Source organism: Paramacrobiotus metropolitanus, unplaced genomic scaffold, assembly GCF_019649055.1.
Source record: "Paramacrobiotus metropolitanus isolate TYO unplaced genomic scaffold, Prichtersi_v1.0 Parri_scaffold0000015, whole genome shotgun sequence".
NCBI lineage: Eukaryota > Metazoa > Tardigrada > Eutardigrada > Parachela > Macrobiotidae > Paramacrobiotus > Paramacrobiotus metropolitanus.
In genome coordinates, this window is record NW_026570235.1 from 887,120 (window position 1) to 908,305 (window position 21,186).

At 41.2% G+C, this 21,186-nt stretch overlaps 5 protein-coding genes and 1 long non-coding RNA gene across 8 annotated transcripts; 2 read left to right on the top strand and 4 right to left on the bottom strand.

The window, feature by feature from the left end:
- Window positions 1-201: 201 nt before the first annotated feature.
- On the top strand, window positions 202-1,508 carry LOC129584906 (60S ribosomal protein L31-like). Its single transcript, XM_055477326.1, has 4 exons — window positions 202-407; window positions 499-624; window positions 1,190-1,302; window positions 1,380-1,508. Exons 1-4 carry the CDS (start codon window positions 310-312, stop codon window positions 1,412-1,414), a joined length of 372 nt encoding a protein of 123 aa, XP_055333301.1. The 5' UTR covers window positions 202-309; the 3' UTR covers window positions 1,415-1,508.
- On the bottom strand, window positions 1,506-3,022 carry LOC129584905 (ER membrane protein complex subunit 7 homolog). Its single transcript, XM_055477325.1, has 4 exons — window positions 2,595-3,022; window positions 2,259-2,526; window positions 2,062-2,142; window positions 1,506-1,892 (listed from the first exon to the last, which is right to left on the bottom strand). Exons 1-4 carry the CDS (start codon window positions 2,825-2,827, stop codon window positions 1,755-1,757), a joined length of 720 nt encoding a protein of 239 aa, XP_055333300.1. The 5' UTR covers window positions 2,828-3,022; the 3' UTR covers window positions 1,506-1,754.
- Window positions 3,023-8,079: 5,057 nt separating this feature from the next.
- On the bottom strand, window positions 8,080-11,619 carry LOC129584936 (rho GTPase-activating protein 8-like). The gene is made up of 9 exons (XM_055477373.1): window positions 11,173-11,619; window positions 10,683-10,923; window positions 10,207-10,338; window positions 10,016-10,102; window positions 9,583-9,681; window positions 9,328-9,432; window positions 9,192-9,262; window positions 8,803-9,009; window positions 8,080-8,738 (listed from the first exon to the last, which is right to left on the bottom strand). Exons 1-9 carry the CDS (start codon window positions 11,285-11,287, stop codon window positions 8,455-8,457), a joined length of 1,341 nt encoding a protein of 446 aa, XP_055333348.1. The 5' UTR covers window positions 11,288-11,619; the 3' UTR covers window positions 8,080-8,454.
- A 752-nt stretch (window positions 11,620-12,371) lies between these two features.
- On the top strand, window positions 12,372-14,354 carry LOC129584943 (uncharacterized). Of its 3 annotated transcripts, XR_008689949.1 has the most exons (4): window positions 12,372-12,533; window positions 12,737-12,766; window positions 13,207-13,978; window positions 14,044-14,354. It is a non-coding gene; the product is annotated as an uncharacterized LOC129584943 (long non-coding RNA). The 3 variants fall into 3 exon arrangements; XR_008689947.1 differs by having other exon boundaries at window positions 13,207-14,354; XR_008689948.1 differs by having other exon boundaries at window positions 13,214-14,354.
- Window positions 12,968-18,291, bottom strand: LOC129584928 (proton channel OtopLc-like). The gene is made up of 6 exons (XM_055477361.1): window positions 17,045-18,291; window positions 16,296-16,407; window positions 15,317-15,620; window positions 14,940-15,109; window positions 14,602-14,854; window positions 12,968-14,238 (listed from the first exon to the last, which is right to left on the bottom strand). The coding sequence occupies exons 1-6, from the start codon at window positions 18,076-18,078 to the stop codon at window positions 13,226-13,228; spliced, it is 2,886 nt and encodes a 961-aa protein (XP_055333336.1). The 5' UTR covers window positions 18,079-18,291; the 3' UTR covers window positions 12,968-13,225.
- Window positions 18,292-19,788: 1,497 nt separating this feature from the next.
- Window positions 19,789-21,022, bottom strand: LOC129584942 (60S ribosomal protein L21-like). The gene is made up of 3 exons (XM_055477384.1): window positions 20,790-21,022; window positions 20,611-20,723; window positions 19,789-20,112 (listed from the first exon to the last, which is right to left on the bottom strand). The coding sequence occupies exons 1-3, from the start codon at window positions 20,916-20,918 to the stop codon at window positions 19,872-19,874; spliced, it is 483 nt and encodes a 160-aa protein (XP_055333359.1). The 5' UTR covers window positions 20,919-21,022; the 3' UTR covers window positions 19,789-19,871.
- Between the last annotated feature and the right edge of the window lie 164 nt (window positions 21,023-21,186).

The window sequence follows — 21,186 nt, forward strand, 5'->3', positions numbered from 1 at the left end:
TTTAGGCAAATCTTTTTTCGAGTGAAGGCAGCCAGTGGAGTTGCTTCGGCGCATTGGCGCGCTCTATTGCACCATGGCAAGCCGTCTATTCCATTTTAACGTAGCGTTAACTGTTAGGGAGCTTCTCCTGGCCCGGCTTATCGTACCACTCGATATCTTCGTTTTTATTCACCCAGTGACTTTTTACGGCCCAACTAGACGGCGCTACGATTCCACATTTGCCGTAATCGCAAAAGATTTTCTATTTCGTTCTTTGGAGATCTCCGAAGAATATAGTTTGGGTGTCGTGAGTTATTTTGGATTGTCATCATGAATCGCAAACGAGAAGGCCGTCGTAAGAAGGGAGCGACTAACGAGGTTGTCACTCGGGAGTACACCATTCATCTTCACAAGCGGCTCCATGGCGTGTAAGTTTCGTAGTACCGACCGAGACTGAGAACGTGTTTTTCCCGGTCCGTCTGGTTCTTCGATGCTGACGGTAGTTATCGTGATTTATAGAGGATTCAAAAAGCGAGCACCTCGCGCAATCAAGGAAATTCGGAGGTTTGCGAAAGTTCAGATGGGAACAGAGGACGTACGCGTTGACACCAAATTAAACAAGTTCGTCTGGTCGAAAGGAATAAGGTGAGTTCTGGCACTTACAATAACTCAGAACATACTGTACATATATTTCAGAGCCGATTTTAAGATTTGTCGTGGTAATTATCACCGACTGCCCAGTGCTTAACTTCTACTATTTTACAGTCTCAGCTCAAATCATGTAATGGCTGTAAATTTGTTTTCAGGTTCAGTAGTAACTGAATAGTTGGTTTTTCTGTTTGATTGAATTAAAATATAGTATTGGGGAAAAAAACCAGCATTGGTATAACATTGGTAAATGTTTTACTGTTTAACATCCAGGAAGTTTTATTTAAAACAGAATTATTGGAATATCCTAAATAAGCCGTTCGCCAGTTCGTTTATTAAATGAAGTCAGTCCGAATTTTTCGTCGCACTATCTAGTGTCATTACGTTTTTATAATTTCATTATTTTACTGCTGAAATAATTTAGAGTTAGGCACTGGTTTTTGTAACTTAAATGTGTCCGATCGGAAATATTATTCAAATTTAGTACGGCTCACGACTGTACGTGTGATACGATTTACAAAACTGATACAATGGTTTTCAGTGCGTTATTTTTATTTTTCAGAGGCGTCCCTTTTCGCGTCCGTGTCAGACTTTCCCGCCGTCGAAATGAAGATGAGGATTCTCCCCATAAACTGTACACCCTTGTTACATGGGTTCCCGTCGAGGAATTTAAAGGTAATTCGCAGATAGGCATGGCTAAAAGGTGGTTGAAAGCAAATGAAAATGAAAGCTGAACAAACTTTTGTTTGCAGGTTTGCAGACGAATAATGTTGATAACGAGGAATAGATTTCGATTACTGTTTTCATGTTGACTATCGGATGTTCTGGAGCTTTTCTGGATGGCCTGTTAGAAAAAAACGCAAAAAAACGAATTCTGGTCACTCGCCTGTTCTTTTAATGCGTACTGTATCGCATTTTTTACAAATTATTACACCAACATGAAACATGCAGAATATGGCAGAAAATATGACTAGGATAAATTATTAAAAACAAAACTTAAGCTCTCAGCCAAACAGTCAATCGTAAACAGGAGAAAATTTTGAAAACAATCCAGAGACACGGATGTAAATCAAATAGCTAAAGAAGAATACAATCTCTGTACAACGCGGAGAGGAAAATGCTGCATACTACTCTCTTCTTTTTTCCCTTTTCTCGGTTTTTCGAGTTGCTGGTGCTGGTTTCGCCGGAGCTCCGCCGAAGAAATTTGCCATCAACTGAGACATATCTGGAGGTTGGCTGGCCATAGCCATGCTGGACTGCAGCTCCTAAAATAAAGAGAAATGTTAATTAAACTGCTCTAGCGTTTATTGAGAGCTGAAACTGAAGTAAAACAGCAAACTTATCCCAGTTCAATTAAATGGCACGTATTCAGGAAGTCATGGGTTTGTGACTTTGTCTTTGTCGTTAATTTTTCAAGCAGGAGAATAAACTTGCCTTGGTTGCTTCTGGATCCACCGTCGACAACATTTTTGGTATCACCATCAATACCACCAAAGGCAATATCATCATGAGCACCTGTAAATAACACAAAAAATATAAGTACGGTACGGTAACACTATTTTAATGGACAGCCAAAACATGAAATTTTGCAAGCTAAATCGCTATTTTTAGATTCTGTAATTATCACTGACCATCGGATTCATGAGCATATCCGTCAGGCGCCATGCCTCTTTCGCTTGAAAATAAGATGCTCGACGCAGCAATTTCAGCTTCAAGGGATAAGGTAGTTGATTCTGGGCCGCTGCACTTCCGTCAAGAATATCGGGTCGACGAGCCCGAAATTTGCCTTTCGACGAGATATCCACTCGAGCGCTTTCGAAAATACATTCGGGATGATACACTTCAATCAGATATGATCCCGGAGGCACTCCGGAAATAATAAAGGACTCTCGATCCTCGCTAAATGGTACACACGGAGCGTTTTATTGCGCAATGCTTCGGAAACTGATAAAAAAGGAATGACTTACCTCAGAAAGCCGTAATATTCTGATCCATCTGCAGCAATTTTGGTTCTTAAACTGTCCACGGATTTCGTATCCTGGGATTTAACATATACCAATTTCCCTTCTATTGTATACAATTCCTCTGCTTGTGAGGTGGGATTTTCACGATCATTTTCGAGCGCGGATGAGTAAGGAGTGAGTATGGATACGGCGATAACGCAAGCACTGAACCAACTTAAGCACATCGATAATTCCATAATAATTTCTTGTTCTCACCACTGTGCCAAAAAGCTTTCACTAATGTACTCTGCCACGTCTATGTAAACTAATGTGGTTCTGTGATGGAAAATTTATGTGGCGGAGAAACAGCCAAGGAAAAAAGTTTAAATCAGCGTTAGCTCACAAAAGTCAGAAGGCTCAAAACTTCAAAAATAAAATATCTAGTAATTTACAAGATAATTGCATTTACAAGCCCAACCTCGGCCTCCGGCCTCGGTCGGGAAAATGTAGAAATGAATTTGGATTATTGGTTTATTATTATAATTGTCAATAATGATTATAGAATTATTAATTAGCAAACTTTACGGTAATATGATGAACTACCACCTCTCAGTCTAATCGGCGAAAATCCTTGCCCCTTTGTTTGACCGGCGAAAATCCTTACTCTTGTGTCTGACCGGCGAAAACTCCTACCCCTCTGTCTAACCGTCGAAAATCTCTGTCCCTTTGTCTAACCGGCGGAAATTCATACCCCTCTGTCTATCCGGCGAAAATCCTTACCCATGTCTCCGACCGGCGAAAACTCCTACCCCTCTGTCTAACCGGCGAAAATCCCTGTCCCTTTGTCTAACCGGCGGAAATTCCTACCCCTCTGTCTATCCGGCGAAAATCCTTACCCTTGTGTCTTACCGGCAAAAACCCCTACCCCTCTGTTTTACCGGGGAAAACCTCTACCCATCTGTCTAACCGGCGAAAATCCCTGCCCCTGTGCTTGACCGGCGAAAATCCCTACCTCTGTCTAACCGGCGAAAATCCCCGCCCCGTGCTTACCGTCGAAAACCCCTCCCCCTTTTTCTAGCCGGCGAAAATCCTTAACTCTGTTCAACCGGCCAAAATTCTGTGCTGCTGTGTCCGCATGCTACAATTTCCCTTGCCGAATTGATTTTATTTTACAAAACCACTACTCGTAGAATGCCGAAATTCCCGTTTGAAACACGAGTTATTGCTGCTCGGTCCGCATGCTAAACTTTCTCTTGCCGAACTGACTTTATTTTAAAAAGCCATCAGAATGCCGAAATTTCCGTCCGAAACAATAAGTAAGTGCGTCCACTTGCTAAAATGTTTTTAATTTGACATGTATTTTGCATTTGGTGATCACGCGTGCTAACTGAGCAATCGGTTTTCGAGGCAATTATTATAAATACTGATTTTCATTATTATCAGTATTATTATTCATTATTATTATAGTTTGTTTATTTCTAATAGTAGATATATTATTCCTTATTAATTCTAAGTATTACTTTTTTGTTTTCAATACTGAGTACAGAGCTTTGTTTTGTATTAAAGGAAAAACATTTCTGCTAAAAGAATTAGTTAATAAAATTATCGATAGAACTATTATCTAGTTTACGCCTTTACGGAATCATATAAGCAACAACAGTATAACGAAAGTCCAGCCTTATGCTGCGAGTGAATGTCCGCATAATGAAATTTGTTACATGTGCTGAAATGACTTCTTGGAGAAATGGAAGAGCACCGAAACACCACTCTTCGATTAATCAGTAGAGTGCCAGCGCTTGCAATTTTTTGTTGTTTTATTTTGATGGCTGCTGCATATAAAACCACATATCAAATAACCTAAGCATTTTTGTGCAAAACTCTGTTTCCGGCTTCGCTTCGGTCTAATAGTGCTAGCAAAAAGCGGTGCACTTCCCTAGTAGTTTATACGTAATCCGTTGCCGTACAGTTATTTGCGCTATACTGGTTCCTTTCCTTTTTCCGCCAAAGAAATCATACTGCATTATCGCTCTGCCAATTACGAAATTTCGACAAACAGGAGTATTAAATTTTACTGATTACTGATGTACCGCAGTTTTTATGTCCCAGTTTGCCACGCTGTGTCAGCAGTTTCCGTTCGAAAATATACGCATTTCCGCCAATCCACATTATCCACTAATAAATACTTTCTGATGAGCCAATCAGCGAAATTCGTTTTGGCCATGTTTCGTAATTCGAAGGAAAAGAAGATCGAAAAACTAAAGTTGTAGGGACAAACTACAGGATTTTAGCCGTTTTTTAAGCTATCGAATGAAATTTTGCGCCGGACAGTGTTGGAGGAAAAGGGAGAAAAAGAAACGGCGGAGTTAGGATTAGCCAATCAGCAAAATTCGTTGTAGTCGTGTTTCGTAATTCGAAGAAAGAGAAGATCGAAAAACTAAAGTTGTAGGGACAAACTACAGGACTTTAGCCGTTTTTTAAGCTATCGAGCGAAATTCAGCGCCGAACGGTGTTGGAGGAAAAGGGAGCAAAAAAAAACGGCGAAGTTAGCATTGTTTGCACCGAGCGCGAAGCGCGAGGTGCTGCAATTAAGCCTTCGTCAAGGGGAAAAATTTTGTCTGTCGCCCACGAAGAGCGTGGGTCACGCTTTTCCAATTCCACAAGTTCTCACGTCCATTGGAGTGGTATTGCCGAGCAAACGTGCTGTTACAAGGATGTGATTTACATCGCTTTTAATGGTACTGGAAGCGCGCAATAATTCTTGGTGCCGTTAGGCTCGTTATTAATTCTGAATTTAAATTTTCATGGTTTTTGATTTTGTAATTTGCATTGCGAAATCTTGTTGGTGAGAATTTCAATAAAAACCATTTACTTTTATTCCCAACGAAATCTTTTTCGAATGACTTACGAAATGTACATGCATCCTGGCAATCCCCAGATAGTCTGCAGATCTCGCGATCGTAGTATTATACGGTGGAGTACGCCAGCTACATCTTGCAACCTCGACTGCCATCAGAACTGTGGTCGCCGTTTGCCACTCGTCCGGATCTTCTGACTATGTCGGCCGGTTGGGATAAGGTGCTACTTTTTTGACAGGTGAGAAGAACCCCCCGATTAAAATGCCTTTCTAAGTTTAGACATTGACTAACTTCAAACTCGAGACCTGTTGTATTGGCCTTTCGTGAAGCTCCGTTGTATGTGATTTCTGGAAATTTACCGTGGTTCGTGTATACCGGACTGTCGTTAGTGTCGTACTTTTACAGCAGTTTTGCAATATGCACAACTGATGGATGGTAAACAGTTTTTTTTTGTTATATTGCGTCGCCAGTATCAAGTTAACCCGGGGAAGTTCCTCTCTGCTCTTTCTTTTTTGACGGAATCACCAACAACTGCCGTCGACGACGTACAACAGACGAAAGAATGGTCTAAAGAATGGATCCGCTGTCTTGTGAATTTGTACAAAGATACCGAGAGCTTCAAGTTTTTGTTGACACTTCAAGAGAAAGAAGAAAAACGCTTGCGTGAAAAAGGAACCCGCTATCTTGACAAGTTTGAGGATCTCCTCCCGTATGCTAGAACGTCCGTTGGCCGGAGCCTTACTTCAAGCCGTGCGGACCTGTCCACTTCAACCACAATTGAATTTAAATTGCAACGAAAGCTTCAGTATCTCAACGCAATTAAGGCAAAGATCAGTGAACTTGAGAAAAAGAAGGTGGTAGCCGATAACAAAATTAATTTTGAATTGAAACGTGCTGTCAAAAATGTGACTGGGTTGTGTAATATGGTAAAATTCGAAGCCCATTGGGAAGAATACGCAGCGCTGAATGTTGTCGATAAACCTAAGCCGTATTTTTTTATTGTTCGACCTGATCAAGAGCATGCTTGCTCTGAGGCAGAGTGCCACAAAATGTGATTGTTAGTTTCAATAAAGATGCTTTCAGTTAGATTTTTAGAATGAATTGTGGGTTATGAGTTCGAATAACACATATGCTGCACTCCAACATGAATGTGAACATTTACCGGAAAACAGCGCTCGCGCTCGGTGCAAGAATGTGGTTAACAACCACCACTAGTATATATATAATATATATAATAACACTGCACTATGTGACTATGAAAGCACATATGAAAAACCCTAGCGGGGCGTCCCCCCGTGGGGACTGTTCCGAAGGACGAGTTTTATTACATAATAACTGCAAAAAACTTCTGTTGTGGAGTTGTTTACTGGGAAGATTGCCTGAGTGCAAGCTGGACGGCTATTTTAGCGAAATAGTCTGCGGCAAGTGCAACCACCTCGCGTACGCGCATACGTGTATTAGTCTCGACTTTGGGTACGAGTACCTGATTCCGACTGCCACTATCTCCAAAACTTGCAGCATCAGTTTTTCGTTGTCACTTTAACAAACCTTCCCAGTTAATGTTTCAGAATAGAGAATAAAATTTTAGAATTTTTTGATATTTTGAAAGTAGGTTTTTATGGAGAACCAAGAAAGTTAGTTTTGTTGTGGTTTCTCGTAGACTTAGCATAGGTCCGTCCGATGGAGGCGTTGCTTGCACCCTATGCAATGTCTACGAGAAACCAAAACAAGCATAACTTTCTTGGTTCCCCACAAAAACACTTATCAGAGATCAAAAAGCGTCAAATTTTTCTTTCTATCTTCTGAGATGTTGGTTAGGAAGTTTTATGGAAAGGTAAACGAAAAACTAGTGCTTGAAACTTTGGATCAACTGACGATGACATTCAGTGCGTTCTTTCACTGTTCACATACATGCTCCACCTCTGCCTCTGCATCTCTGCCCATCCTGAGTTACAGCATTTCTGTCTCTCTTGAGTTTACAGTAAATTTCTCTCTATTGTCAGTAAACGTTCTGTCTGTCCTGTGTTACAAACTTACAAGTTACAATATGACTCGACATGGATCCATACCTACAGGTATATATATACATATATATTATATATCCCGTGGACGTATGCAGCGCTACGTCCTTCGGAAAACAGAAAAAGCACTATCCTCAGCCGCCTTTGCGGACTGCTACGTGTGACCTGGCATTGTATGTACAAACAGTAGTGTATACAGGGTAGTGCAGTGGTCATGGCCGTCATGCTGGCATTAAAAAATATATACGGTCACATTACGGTGATATCCTTATTAAATTTTGTAGTTTACCGGACGAAGGTTCTTAGACAAAGCCAAAGTTCCCATCTTTAATTATGGAAATAGGGAACTACCCAAATGAAATTCCTGCCTTCCTTCTGTCGGTGAAATTATAACACGAAAAGTTATTGTTGTCCATAAATAACAGCTGAACAAATCTGAATTGTCGGCATAACATTTACGTACTGTACAATTGTATATATTCGTCTGTTGCATCAGGTTCTCGAACTTAAATTCTTCAGAAGATTTAAAAACAAACTGCAACAGCAGCAATGACCTGTGCTTTTCCGTAATACTTGGATGACCTAAAAACTTCTAAGCAATCTACTTTGAGCACGGAGATTATGCTTTGCTGGTGGTGTTTTCATTTATTTTCAGACGCAGAGTGATTCCAACCCATCACAAGACAGCAAAACCAACTTTTTAAACAAACATTTAAATCCAGTAAAAACATATCGACAATTATATAAAACGCAAAGGTGTATAGAACTGATATAACAATCGTTTATCGTCGTACAACAGAATGTACTGTATCAGGTTGAACAGTTAAGAGATCTTTCGAATAAAGTTGCAACTGGCAAGCTGTCCCGCACCGCACATTCTACACCGGCTAGTGGATGCTGCTCTGGTACTGCAGCGCACAAAAGAATGACAGAAAAGAAAAATCATGTATGTACAAATGGCGACTGCAAAACTGTATGTGAGCCATAAACACATTGGGAATACATGCATCAAGCTGCCGAACTAAAAACATTGGGTGCGTTTTCAATCAGCACTTGAGTAAAGGTATTGATCGGCGCCAGTGACGCCAAGGAGACCTGTTCATCTTTGGGCCATATAAGATTGGGGCCGAATACAATGGCTAGATTGGAAGCCGTCATGTGATTAGTTTCCGACCGCAGCGACACTTGATGCAAAAATTCCATGATATACCGCAGAACAGCGTAATTATCGTCAGGCAACTGATCGTTCAATATTAACTTCACCACGTCGGCCCGGCCAGCTGCGGCAATGCCTACAACTCAAGAAGCTAATCAGATAATTAGTTACCATAATGCCTTCCTGTTTAGGACACGCACCTTGAATTCCTAAAACCTTATCATACAGCGAATATGTCAATAGCGGTTCAGGTAGTTCACGGAGGAAAGCTTTCAACAAAACGGCTGCCAGGTGGACATCGCAGAGGGCACTGAAATCCACGTCATCACCCCGGTTCACAGTTGCCTGGACGTCTTTTACAGCCACAATACTTGCAGAACGCCGAAAGACATGTTCCACTTCCATCCCTGACAAAAAAATGAAAAAAAATGTCAAAATTAAATCATCACCATGCATGAGGGAAAAAGCAATTAAGAGAAAAAATGCACGAAGCTAAAAAACACACAAGTAAACAGCGATAAAACAACTAAAACTGCTAACAATTCACAATACAAACAACCATAATTCCAATTAACACAACATAACTCACCACTCAACTTCAGATACTCAATCAACGACGTGACAATCGGCGGGATCACGCAACCGCTGTGCTCCTTAATGCTGCAAAACACCAACAAGAACACTACTATTCCTTTATTTCGAACCACACATCAAAATGCACTTACAAACTCAGCGAAACACCGAACTGTTGAGTTGGTAAAGTCGCGACATTTGGTAATCGCGGCATAGACGAACTTTGCTTAATGGTTTTTCGTACAGTCTCATCATGCCTACAAAAGCAGCAATCGAAACTATAATCACATGGGAAGAGTAGAGGCCCGATGATCCGCTGCACATGCTGCGGCAGCGGAGTGACAGAGCCTAACTGCAAGACTCCTTCATATTATACTCCTTTGCGGGATACGGCTTAACACGCCTACCTAAGGACAGGCTCGGGAATATTGATCTGTGAAATATCCAGATACTGCTTCAACTCATCCAGAGTCTGCACGTAGATCATCTTCCGACCGAATTTGTAGCTGCCAAAACCAACCAATCAGCGCTTACAAAATCGATAACATTACGACATCCACCATATTCCGTAGCAAGCCTTAAACCGAATTATCCTGCAGCTTGCTAATATGCCTTTGCATACTATGAGTAGATCGCAAAGACCAGAAAATCAAAACATTACAGACTACTTCTATCTTATCTGCATGCCAAATGCAGTCCGAAATATCACATTTTTCCGAAGTATCGTAAAACAATGGCTTACGCTGCGGCAAACTTTGGATCAGTCACTTAAATCAAAATCAACGCTCTCCGAATTAAGCCGGTACACAATGTAATGCCGAAGTGTCTCAGCAAACTCACCTTATAAACACTTTCATGCAGGAGTACATAATTTTAATAAAATTCGTCGGATGGACCAGATAGAGATTTTTCAGGTTCTTCTTATATCTGCAAGTAAAACCCATGTGACTGGTTTAACTGAAAAAAAGTTTAAGATTAGAATTCAAAGTTTTATCTTCCAAGCACAGAGCGCAAATGCGACAGATACTCACTTCCGGTCCAGCAATTTATATGCCTGAATTAACCAGCCAACCGGCAGTTTATTCTCACTGTTCAGCCCGTAGTGAAAATAAACAAGCACATAATCACTTTGGACGTAGCGATCGAGCATGTGGCAAATGTATCTGAAAACAAAGTAGCCTTTCAAGAAAAATATTCTGGCTCATACGATCCGCGCACGGCATCAGCAGTTTTCCTAGGATCCATGTACGAATGAACCCATTTAATCATCCTCTACGTAGGAAACATAGCCCGAAAAACCTAGCCCATGATCGGTGGCGTTTAATTTAAGTTCTCATGCTACGAATGAAGTGCTCACTATGGAATATGCGTTTTTTCCATTAAATAATTATAAAAAGTCCATCGAACATGTATAGTCAACAGGTAGCCAATAACCATTCGGCCTACAGATTTTTAAAAACACTTTCATCTACTTTTCCGAAGATAGATATTACTGTTCCATACATACTCGAGAAGTAAATGATGATCGTATGATTTGTTAGACGGCAATTTGCATGCGCTGATGCTAATAATTTTCCGGCCAAATTTATCATCACCGGACACATCCACAATACCCAATTTCGGAATGTCACCAAATTTCGTCAGCACACTGAAGTCGGCGACGGGTGCTCCGAGCTCTTCTTCGAAATCCTCATCGAACTGCACGGCTGACACAGACGGCTCGGAATCGTCCAGCTCGTGGAAATCAGCTATAAGGTGTGACAGCAACAAATTATTTTAATTATTAATTTATGTACGGATAACTGAATATCGAAAGTATGACAAAGCTTGAAAACAAGTACGAACTACAAAATTATCTACAGTTCAAATCATTACCAAATGGAAAAAAATTACTGGCACAGCTGTTTTCGATAAACGAAGGAAACAACCAAATTTAAGAGATTTCCAAATTCCATAATCAATCCTTTACACCCAATCAATTCCATAATCAATCGTACCGTACTCATCCAAGACTGCCTCTTGTAGTTGCAGTTCATCATCGTCAAACTGGAGCTGCGGTTCCTCGAATTCCAGTTCCATCCCGTTAACATTAAAAGATTTCTTGGCTGCCATACTTCAGATAAATAAACCACTTCAAACTCCCAAATCTATAGTCTCGGAAGAAAAAAGAAAAACCACCAAGCCAGAAGAGACGAATAACAAAAACAGCAAACAAGAAGCCCTGGTCGCCCGTCTTCAGGTTAGATACTTCTATTCTTTGTTAAATTTACCGATAAAAATTGAGAAAGAAGGTAACTTAAAAAATTACTGTATTGTAAAAACCACTAAAGACGCACTTTATTCCATTTGGACGACATTTGGCATCACAGTTTTTGAGGACAAAATTTGTTATTAAACGTTTGGAACCGTTCAGAAAGGACGAAAACTACAGCCTGAAAGACTACTCGTACCTTCCATATACTGGCTATACGATAAAACCAACAAGTACGGCATGTCAGCTATCCACGTGTTGTGAAACCGACTGTTGTGCAGAATCACAGGTAGTAATATTAAGGGATTTGGCCCGCGGTACATAGCACCAAATTCGTGTACATACACGGGAACTTTCGCTGTCGCGCACTACCAAACACGTTTTTGCATTGCTTTATGGTATTTTGTAGCCAAAAGATTGTATACATAGGCGTGAAATCCGTTTTTGCGCGCAACATCCGGTTCGGGAGTTATGGCTGTTAGAAAATTCCAAAAAGTTTAAATGCATTCAGGTGTACCAAAAGTCTCATTATGGACCGATCCCTTTCAAATTTTGCACGTAAATGCACATAACCATGAAGATCGTCCTTACACCGATCCACTGTTCTAGCATGATTTTCAAATTTTAAAGTGAATTTCAAAATTTTAAAATTCATTTTAAAATTCGAAAAAAATCGTGGAAGTCTGGATCCGTGTAAGAACGATCTTCATGGTTATGTGCATTTAAATTGAAGTTTTCGCAACATCCGGTTGCGGGTTATGAGGTAACAAAATTCCAAAGTTTAAATGTCATTCCAGGTGTACCAAAATCTCATATGCCCGATCCCAGGCATGATTTCGAGCGATCCGCTGAGTGCTCGAAATCTGTATCCATTTGTGCTCGCTAGGCGAGCCTACGAAATCATGCCTTGGGATCGGGCATAATGAGACTTTTGGTACACCGGAATGCATTTAAACTTTTTGGAATTTTGTTACCCTCATAACTCCGCAACCGGATGTTGCGCGCGAAAACGGATTTCACGCCTATGTATACAAATCATTTGTCTACACATTGTCAAAAAGCAACCCAAAAAAGTGATTGGAAGTGCGCGAAAGCGAATATTCCCGTGTATGTACACGAATTTGGTGCTATGTACCGGGCCAGATCCCTTAAGGAGTGTTTACAATAGAATAATAGGGTAGCAGCATGTCAAGCCATGTCATTTTCGTAAAAGTTGTAAAACGTTATGGTTTTTATGATCCTAATAAAAATTTACATTACTAGAAATTGAGCTGGATTTGTGTGTTACTTAACCGATTTTAATTTTTTAGGCGCTTCCGCCGCTTCGACTAGGTAGCTAGGTAGGTATCATTTCCCAGTGTAAAAGCACACTTGTAGTGAACAGTGCCATATTTTTTTCTTCCTTATTTGGCTTCTTACTCCAGCTGAACTTATTTCGAATCTGCAGAGTAGTGTTAATAAGTAGCGGGTGTAAAGGCAAATCTAGTACTCGTAGTGATTTAATTATAAGCAAAAAGGTAACTACATATTTTACGGGAAAACCTTGCCTGATTTTGTGTTTTAATTTACGCAAAATTTAGATATTAAAATTACAAAACATCGACGCTTTCCGTATTATTATTATTGTCAAACATAAAATATTTAGCACGATCGCAAACCGATGTGCAGTTAAAAATAAGGCATTCTACAAAAATGGAATGGTAGTGGCATTTGGTCAACGTTTCGCGCTCCGCTCGAAGACAGGAAGTTCTTTTTGTTGACCTTTATGTCAATCGTATAGTCAGTAGGTGTCAGGCTGGCTAATGACTTTCTGCTGGCTGATATGCCGATCTCCAAATATCCACCAAGCAGACGGATGAGTGGAAGCGGTAAAAAATGGTCAGCGGAACGGACAGATGCGATATGATACTCCATTCAAACTCGCCGTAAAACAGCATCTGACTGGGATTCGTTTCCGATCGTTTGATCTCAAATGTACTGAACGTCCACATGGCTACGTTGCACACAATGAGGAAAGTGATCATTTCGCGACCAGGCTTTTTACGCTGTAATTCGGGATTATTTGAGCAGCGTCGCAGTCCATCAAAGATGAACGTTGTCTGCAGTATCACTTGCAGCATCGAGGATGTATTCACGACGATGGAGAGATAATTACATGCCGCAATGCCGGCAATAATACTAAAGAAGCTGAAAATAAAAAAGCACGGCAGCGCAACGAAAAGAAGGAAATCATCCAAGGTATGTTTCATAGCTGAATGGTTCAAATCCAACCGGGATGTTTGCCTGAATGCGGCGATTGTGACAACTGATGTCAACCCGAAAAGACTTAATTCCGACACATTATTGATAATCAGAGCCGTTGCAGCATATTCTTCGGCGGAAATCGTGACGAAAAAAATTATTATGCTGATGACTGTGCCAACCAGTACTAGAATTCCCGGGAACAGGCCACGATTAGTAGACCGGCAATCGACATGGATCATGTACAGTGACGATCGGATGCTGTGCTCAGAATGATCGTCACGGCGCTGGCCATCTGGACGATTAGAAATGTACGAAGCATTTCCTTCGTGTGGCGAAATTTCAGAAGTTGTTGAAGTTTTACTGGGCACTTCAGGTGAATTATCCGAGTGGGAATCGTTGTTTCCTATATTGCTCCATATCATGTACCACACGGCGGCGGCAATCAGTGTGTATTCGATTGTGAAGGGATATAAGTATGGAGCGGCTTCCTGAGCTATGTTTGCCAGGACAGTTTCTGGCATACAAGCCGCTAAAGCAGCGCTGGTGTGATTTGTATCGACAGTGTGTGCTGCAAACAAAAATTAATGTCAAATTACGGTGATATGCCGATTAGTTATTATAATGAAAGGTGAATTTTTTTGCAGATAACTTTTCAAAGAAAATGGCCGTTTAAAAATTTGCAAACTAAAAGCCCCGATAAAAATAATTAATATGTTGTTGAAATACAGTATCTGTACAGATATAGATGTACATCATGTACTTATCGTTAAATATTATAATTAATTAAGGCCTATGGGTAAAGCTGTAAACTTCGTAAGAAATATTGTGAAGCGAAGTGTAATTTATGCTATGGCACCTTTAAGGCTGGTGTTCGTATAAACGCATCGCACATCTGAATACAATATAAAATTTTTTATTGTAATCTTCATACCTGCTCTTGTACCGGAGCCAGCGGAACCGGAAACTGATGCCGGTGCATGCCATGCTGCATCTTCCGCCATAAGTTTCAACGCATCCGGTATCCGGCTGGCCGCATCCTTGTTTTCAAATCCCTCTCCACTCCATTTACGGGAAAACTCGTCGATGGTTTCGTCGACCAGTGTCCGAAACCAAACACATAAATTAACGGCAATGGAATGCATTACTCCTAATCGTGCCACTTCCTGGTACCGGTTTATCACAATCTATCAAGATTATGAATAAATATTAGATGTTGATGCGTTTCAGAGTTCCTAGTAATGAAGTAAAGTGCCAAAATTGCCAACTTACATTAGAATGCTTAAAAATAAAATACAACTGATAGAAGGAGAAAACTAGGTTGAGGGCCGGTGTAAAGAGATCAATAATGTTCATGCACGATGAGTAGAGCTGAGTGACCACCAGATCAAGTCGTTTGCTGAAGACTAGGCCATCGTGGATCATGCTTCCAAAGCAAAACGCTGAAAAAGATGCAGTTGTAAGTACAGTACGAGTAGTAGAAATGTTGTTTCTGAACAAATATTTTGAAAACGTGGTTGCAACCGCTAACAGATAAGCGTTTCAGTAATTATAATCATTATAATCATGTATGACAGTTTTACTACACATATACCGAAGTGCGGAAGCAATTAAAAGTGCCAGTAAATAGACGGAGACCAAATGCTTACCTACTGCTCCAAGCTTTAAGTAGAGACTTCCGGCGTGCCTTCCCGTTTTGAATTCATATGGTTCTTTCTTTTTTCGCAGTTGAGGTTTAAGAGATTTATTATTTTTAGAGTCATGACCATCCAGTCCTAAATGGCGGCTGGGCATTAGTGGTAATCGATTACCCAGAACGCCATGCGATCGCGAGGAGTTGTTAACAGCACAACTCGTCTCGTCCACTCTTTCGTGCTTCAGGTAGCGGCGAATATCGATGTGAATAAACATATAAAAGGTAATTGCTATCATAAACAGATAGACTTGAAACACCTAAAAATAAAAAAAAAGTTTTGTAACTTATGAGACTATTTGTCACTTCGCATATTCAGGGATCTGCGTACCGCAACCGACTTGTGTACCCATGTACAAGTACCGTATGTTCCATAATGCTGCACAGTGTGAAATGATTTCGAAAAAGTGTGATTATGTTAAGAATTTTGTTCGTGCGTGCCGACGCGTAAGATTAGCCAACTCTGTAATACTCTCTTCGGGAAAACCTATTTTTTAAATGAAACAAATCTGTTATTCTCTACCCGGAATTTCACCGAGTCGCTGTGAAGTGCTGGCTAAACATATGGATTACGTTATCTGCATTGTGAAAATGGTGTTAGCAGTACGCGAAACCAGTAGCTTATGCAAGAAACAATTGATCTTTGAGTACTGGCTATTTTTGACAATTTATTTATTTCAAGGGTTAGTGGACGAGCTGTGAAATCGACATGGAAATGTTGACTTGTTACATTGTGACGGTTACTCGAAACCTGAAACCCAGCGCATTGTTGTGCAGCAACAACACACTGGACATAGGAGCCCATAAACCGGCTTTGTTCTGGTTCGAACGGGCCTTTGTGATAGTGTTATACGGGCGGCTACTTGGCACGAGAAATATGAAAAGTGGCAGGTAGCCTTTGACTCTGTAATGCTATCCTAATCGTGTCATCTTACCTCGACATAACTGTGTCCGACAGTCCCAAGCACATCGTTTACATACAGTATCGCTCCCAGGACAATGACGAATATGGCATATACACTGCTAAGCGTCTTGGTAATTAAGCGTCTGCAACCAAAAAACAAATTGTTTAAATTATTACCATGTAAAGTGCCCAGAAAATTAGCGATCTGCAAATATGTGGGCATAAATTACGGATGTAATTATGCCGCTGCTCCGGTCAGTGTCAAACAGCCGAACTAACGGCGTATCATGTTAGTATTGAGTGAAGGTCAAAAACTTTACTTTGCTTGACATTTGTACGCTCATATCCACAGATCCAAATACCCTTGCATACCAGATGCGGAATTAACCGTGCCTTGGTACGGTTTTTCATTCAAAAATACCAATAATTACTTTTATTAGCAATTATATTAACTATGTAACAATAACCGATAAAAAATTGCTGCTGTTCGACACACTGCGGCTCCACGGATCAAACGAAGTACTCTTACACGAATCTGTTTTTAGCTTTTCTGTAATTCGTTGTTACCATTACTGTAAAGAACAAAATGCACTGCAGTAAAGCAAAGATAAGAAGCACGATGAATATTCTTGAAATATTAATACCATTTAAGAGAAAATTAGCTTATTTGTATATTACTACTAAACGTACAAAGTATGAGCGCATGTAATACCAATAGCATGTACGAAGGCGATTAACTGTAATATTGACATGCACAATAATTCAAATGCCATCGCCTACCGGAAGGTTCGGCTACTTTCTTCCTTTTTCGCCCGCAAGGCATCGTCGCTGTTCTCCGCTTTCTCCAAGGAGTATGTTTTCCTTAAGAGGTTTTCGTGAGATCTCCCATAGTTCGCGGATGTGTTGTTGGTGGACAGACTGTCGGTATGAAACACTCGTGACCTTTCCGGGACGACTGGTTGTTCGGCATCCAGCGCCCGGCGCAGAATTGGATAATTCGGACTGAAGCAGTACTGAGACGATGCGCATGATAGATTGTCGCTTCCGGAGTGAACGTAATACGGCGAATACGGATCCCCATAGGGTAGCGAGCGTTGATCCGGCGCGCACACCGACGAACACCCCGGGTGATTGCGCGATGATACTGCCAGGTGAAATCCCGGCTCGTGTTCCGCAAAATTCCGCGGATGCTCGTGTGGACCATGTAACGAGGAACAGCGTCCGTGAATGGGATTAGCATGAGGTTGAGTTATAATGGGGAACGTGTGAGAAGAGGTTAAATGTGATCGGCCCGTGAGAAAAGCGGATGGCGGGCGCGAAAGGCAGGGATTTACTGTCTCCACGATGGTCGGCCCATGGCCGGTATGTTGAAAACCGGCAACCATGCGGTCGTTTAGATGTTCCAAATGGATGTCGGTTGACGGTGGCATTCGTTCCGGTAGCGAGCGGGCATCATCGAAATGCTGGTCGACAACGGGAAAGGTCATTTGTCGGCGGGCTTGAATGTCCCTATCCGAATACGGGATCGATTGGCGCGATGTTGCCGTTCGGTTGGCGTTACTGTCCGCGCGACTCCGATTATAAATCGGCTCCATATCGGCGATGCGGGATGCCGAACGCGAATTATGGGAAGCATTGTCACTGTTGTTGCCGTCATCCGGTATAACAATGGCTGAATCGGTTCCACTGCTCAGGCATTGTCGCAGTGCCGGTTTATTATAAATACATCCTGATCGATCTTGAGACGGACGCTCGCTGTGAAACTGCAGATTTCTTCCCGGTGATTGTTCGTTTTCTACTGCAACTTCATCCATGGTGTAAGAAATGTCGAAGAATTCACTAGCGGAATTTATCTTTGAAAGCGATACAACCGCACATTGTGACGATTATACTCCAGCTAAAAAATATAAAAAAAGTATCGGTGTCTTCACTGTCGTATCGTTAAGCGACTGATGTAGAAGTACTGCATGCGCATGCGACTGCCGTAAGCTTCCGGGTCCGCATATAGCGGTATTGTATAAGCTCTTGTAGCGTTTCTGGTTATTTGCTAGTCAAAGCTGAAAATATGGCAATTCTATTACGATATGCGCTAGCATTTCCATATGTTACTCTTACCTGGAAGTTACAGTACCTCGCTGATCTCCGAATCTTCGTCATATTGTTACACATATTATTCGTAACAAACTGGTTTCGTACGTACGGTGTCTGGTTGTTGTCGCGTGCTTTTTGCAAATCTCTCTGCATACATATTCATATGCCAGTAAACCTGCATACTGCGATTTGCGAATCCTAATTAGCACGATTTTGCTATAACGTCTGTCAGTGCCTATTGTACGTTTATTGTAAAAACATGTTTTAAAAAACTAATCAATTATTCTTTCTCGAAAACAAAAAGACGTTCATATGCAGTATATAATATACAAATAGGTTCGTAAGGGGCATAAAGGGTACGAGTGTAAAGGATGCTGATGTGTAAAAAGCTGACCCGCAGCAAAAACAAAACTGGGCACTTTTCTGTTATTTTGGATATTAAAATACATGCGACAAGTTAAGACCCGCATTATGTTACATTGCGGTAAGTATAATCAATCACAATTGGAAATAAAACTGAGTAATCCAGAAAATGGTTCCTTGCGCCCGTGCCGGGATCCCTACGCAATTTTCGGAACAATTACTCGCGATATCGCGGCGTAACCTCTTTGGATATCGCACCGGACATCAATACGTGTACCGCGTTAATTATGTTTGATTGATTTTTTAGTAGTGTTATAAATGAAGGACCTTAACTATAATTTTAATTAAATCATTCGTTAAGTCGTATAATTTTCTCGGTTAGCAATTTTCTGAGAGCTGAGGACAAGAGTAAGTAGCCAATTTGCCGAAGAGTAACTCGATCATTAGCTGCAATTAAATTATTAACCTGTAATTAATAGAATTACGTTGTGCTGTCCCGACGCTAAATGGTCTGAAAATATTTTGATAATACTGTAGTTGACCGATCGGCCTAAGTGACCAAAGGGGTCGGTGTCAGTTCCCAGTTACTGTACAAACTCGCAAACAGAACTTCTAACATTCTAACATTGGGCATGAAAACTGTTTACTATAGTTTGGTGCGTCACTGCGCACGCAAACCAAAGGCGCAGTGTTTCACTTTCAAACGGCCTAGCGCAAAAAACTATAAAAAGTGAAAATGATATTAATGAGTGATATTATTAATCCATCACGGTTCACGGGTGCATGTCCATTCTCGTGCTGGAATGCTGCAAATTGCAAGTGGCTTTGCTGTTTCTTCGCCTGACTGCACCAAAAATGAATGAATGATGAATCTGCATCCAGACATCGACCCGCTAACCGGTAATGCGCCTACGGCAGCGATTGCATTATTGCGAATGATAAAACACGGGGGTGAAAAGGGGTGGCTACTGGCTAGAGAGATTTCGTAAAATTAATGGCGTGTGAAACAAACTAATTTACGATAACGAGTTGAACAATGAAGTACCAAAAAATGTCCCAGCACACTTCGGTTTTATATTTCAGAATAAGATTTATTGAAAATGACCGCGATAGCATCAACTTCAAAGATCAATCGAAGTGTTCCAATGAAATTTTATGCAACAAATTCATATGGAAGAGGCGATAAGAATTCCGGTTCATTCTTGGTGGTCTTGACCACGTGTCGTTTTCGGGGTTCCACTGGTCGTCGCTTCAACTCCACGATCTTGTTGCTGGCTCGGGCTTCCTTCCTTCTCTGATCGTTGTCCTTGACGCGAGCGACAAAATCCTGTCGGCATTTGGAGTGGTGGACGTGCTCGATTCGGACATTGATCTTTTTGGGAATTATACGGGTTCTACGGTAAAATTCCAACCATTTTAGTACTTTGTGAGAGATTCTACTCAAGCCGCTCGCACCAATGGATCAAATATCGGAAACTCCGGTTGCGATGCTTGCGAATCAGTTACTGTTTCTTAAACTTTAATCGAACCAGAATTATACTTCAACTGGAACTATATAATATAGTACTTATTACAATAATCCTTATTTCTGTGCTCGAGCAAACTCCAAAATTAATAGTTCTGGTCGCCAGATTCGTCAAAAAATCGCAATACTACAGTTCAAGGAAAATAACAACTTCGTTCAAACCTCTTTTCATACAACCTGCGCAACAAGACTGCGAACGGCATGAAAATGCAAAAAAGTAGGCCGCCACAGAAGCACAAAAATCAAAATCAGTTCTGAATATGAAAAGCTGAAGAACCTCAATAAAACCTCGGCACCCAAATCCCTGTACAAAACCATCTGGAGCCCATAGACACAACAGGGCTACTCGAGCTCAATTATCACATACCTGACGCGTTTATTAACGATCACTCCAACAGCGCGCTTTGTGACGTTGAACACACGTCCCGTTTTCCCGTGATAAAATTTGAAAGGCATGCCCTTCTGGATAGCACCGTTGCCCTGTAGAACAGAAAAGACACCGCTACACTTCGTTCACCAAATGGGGACCAAAGACTTCTCGCTTACTTTGACGTCCACGAATTCTCCGATTTTGAACACCTTCATATACGTAGACAGCTTTTCGGGACCATGGTTGCGGAATCCTCGCGAAAACATATACCGCGTTCCGCGGCGATATCCTTTCGTATTAACCATTTTGCAGGAGCGATTTTAATCCAAATCCACAATCACAAAATTGAAAAACTGTTAACCGTGGAGGAACCCAACACTCACACCATCCAAGATATGCAGTCAGTATCCGGCAAATCGCTCAGCCAATATTGCACAGTGCACGCTGCTGCTAAGCCGTGCTTATGCGTTTGATTTGCTGCGCAATGTGCAAATTTTTAGTCTGTAATGTGATATGTCACCCGAGGGTGGAGGTGTATTCGACTGTTATATTTTTGTATGCCACCACCGGAAG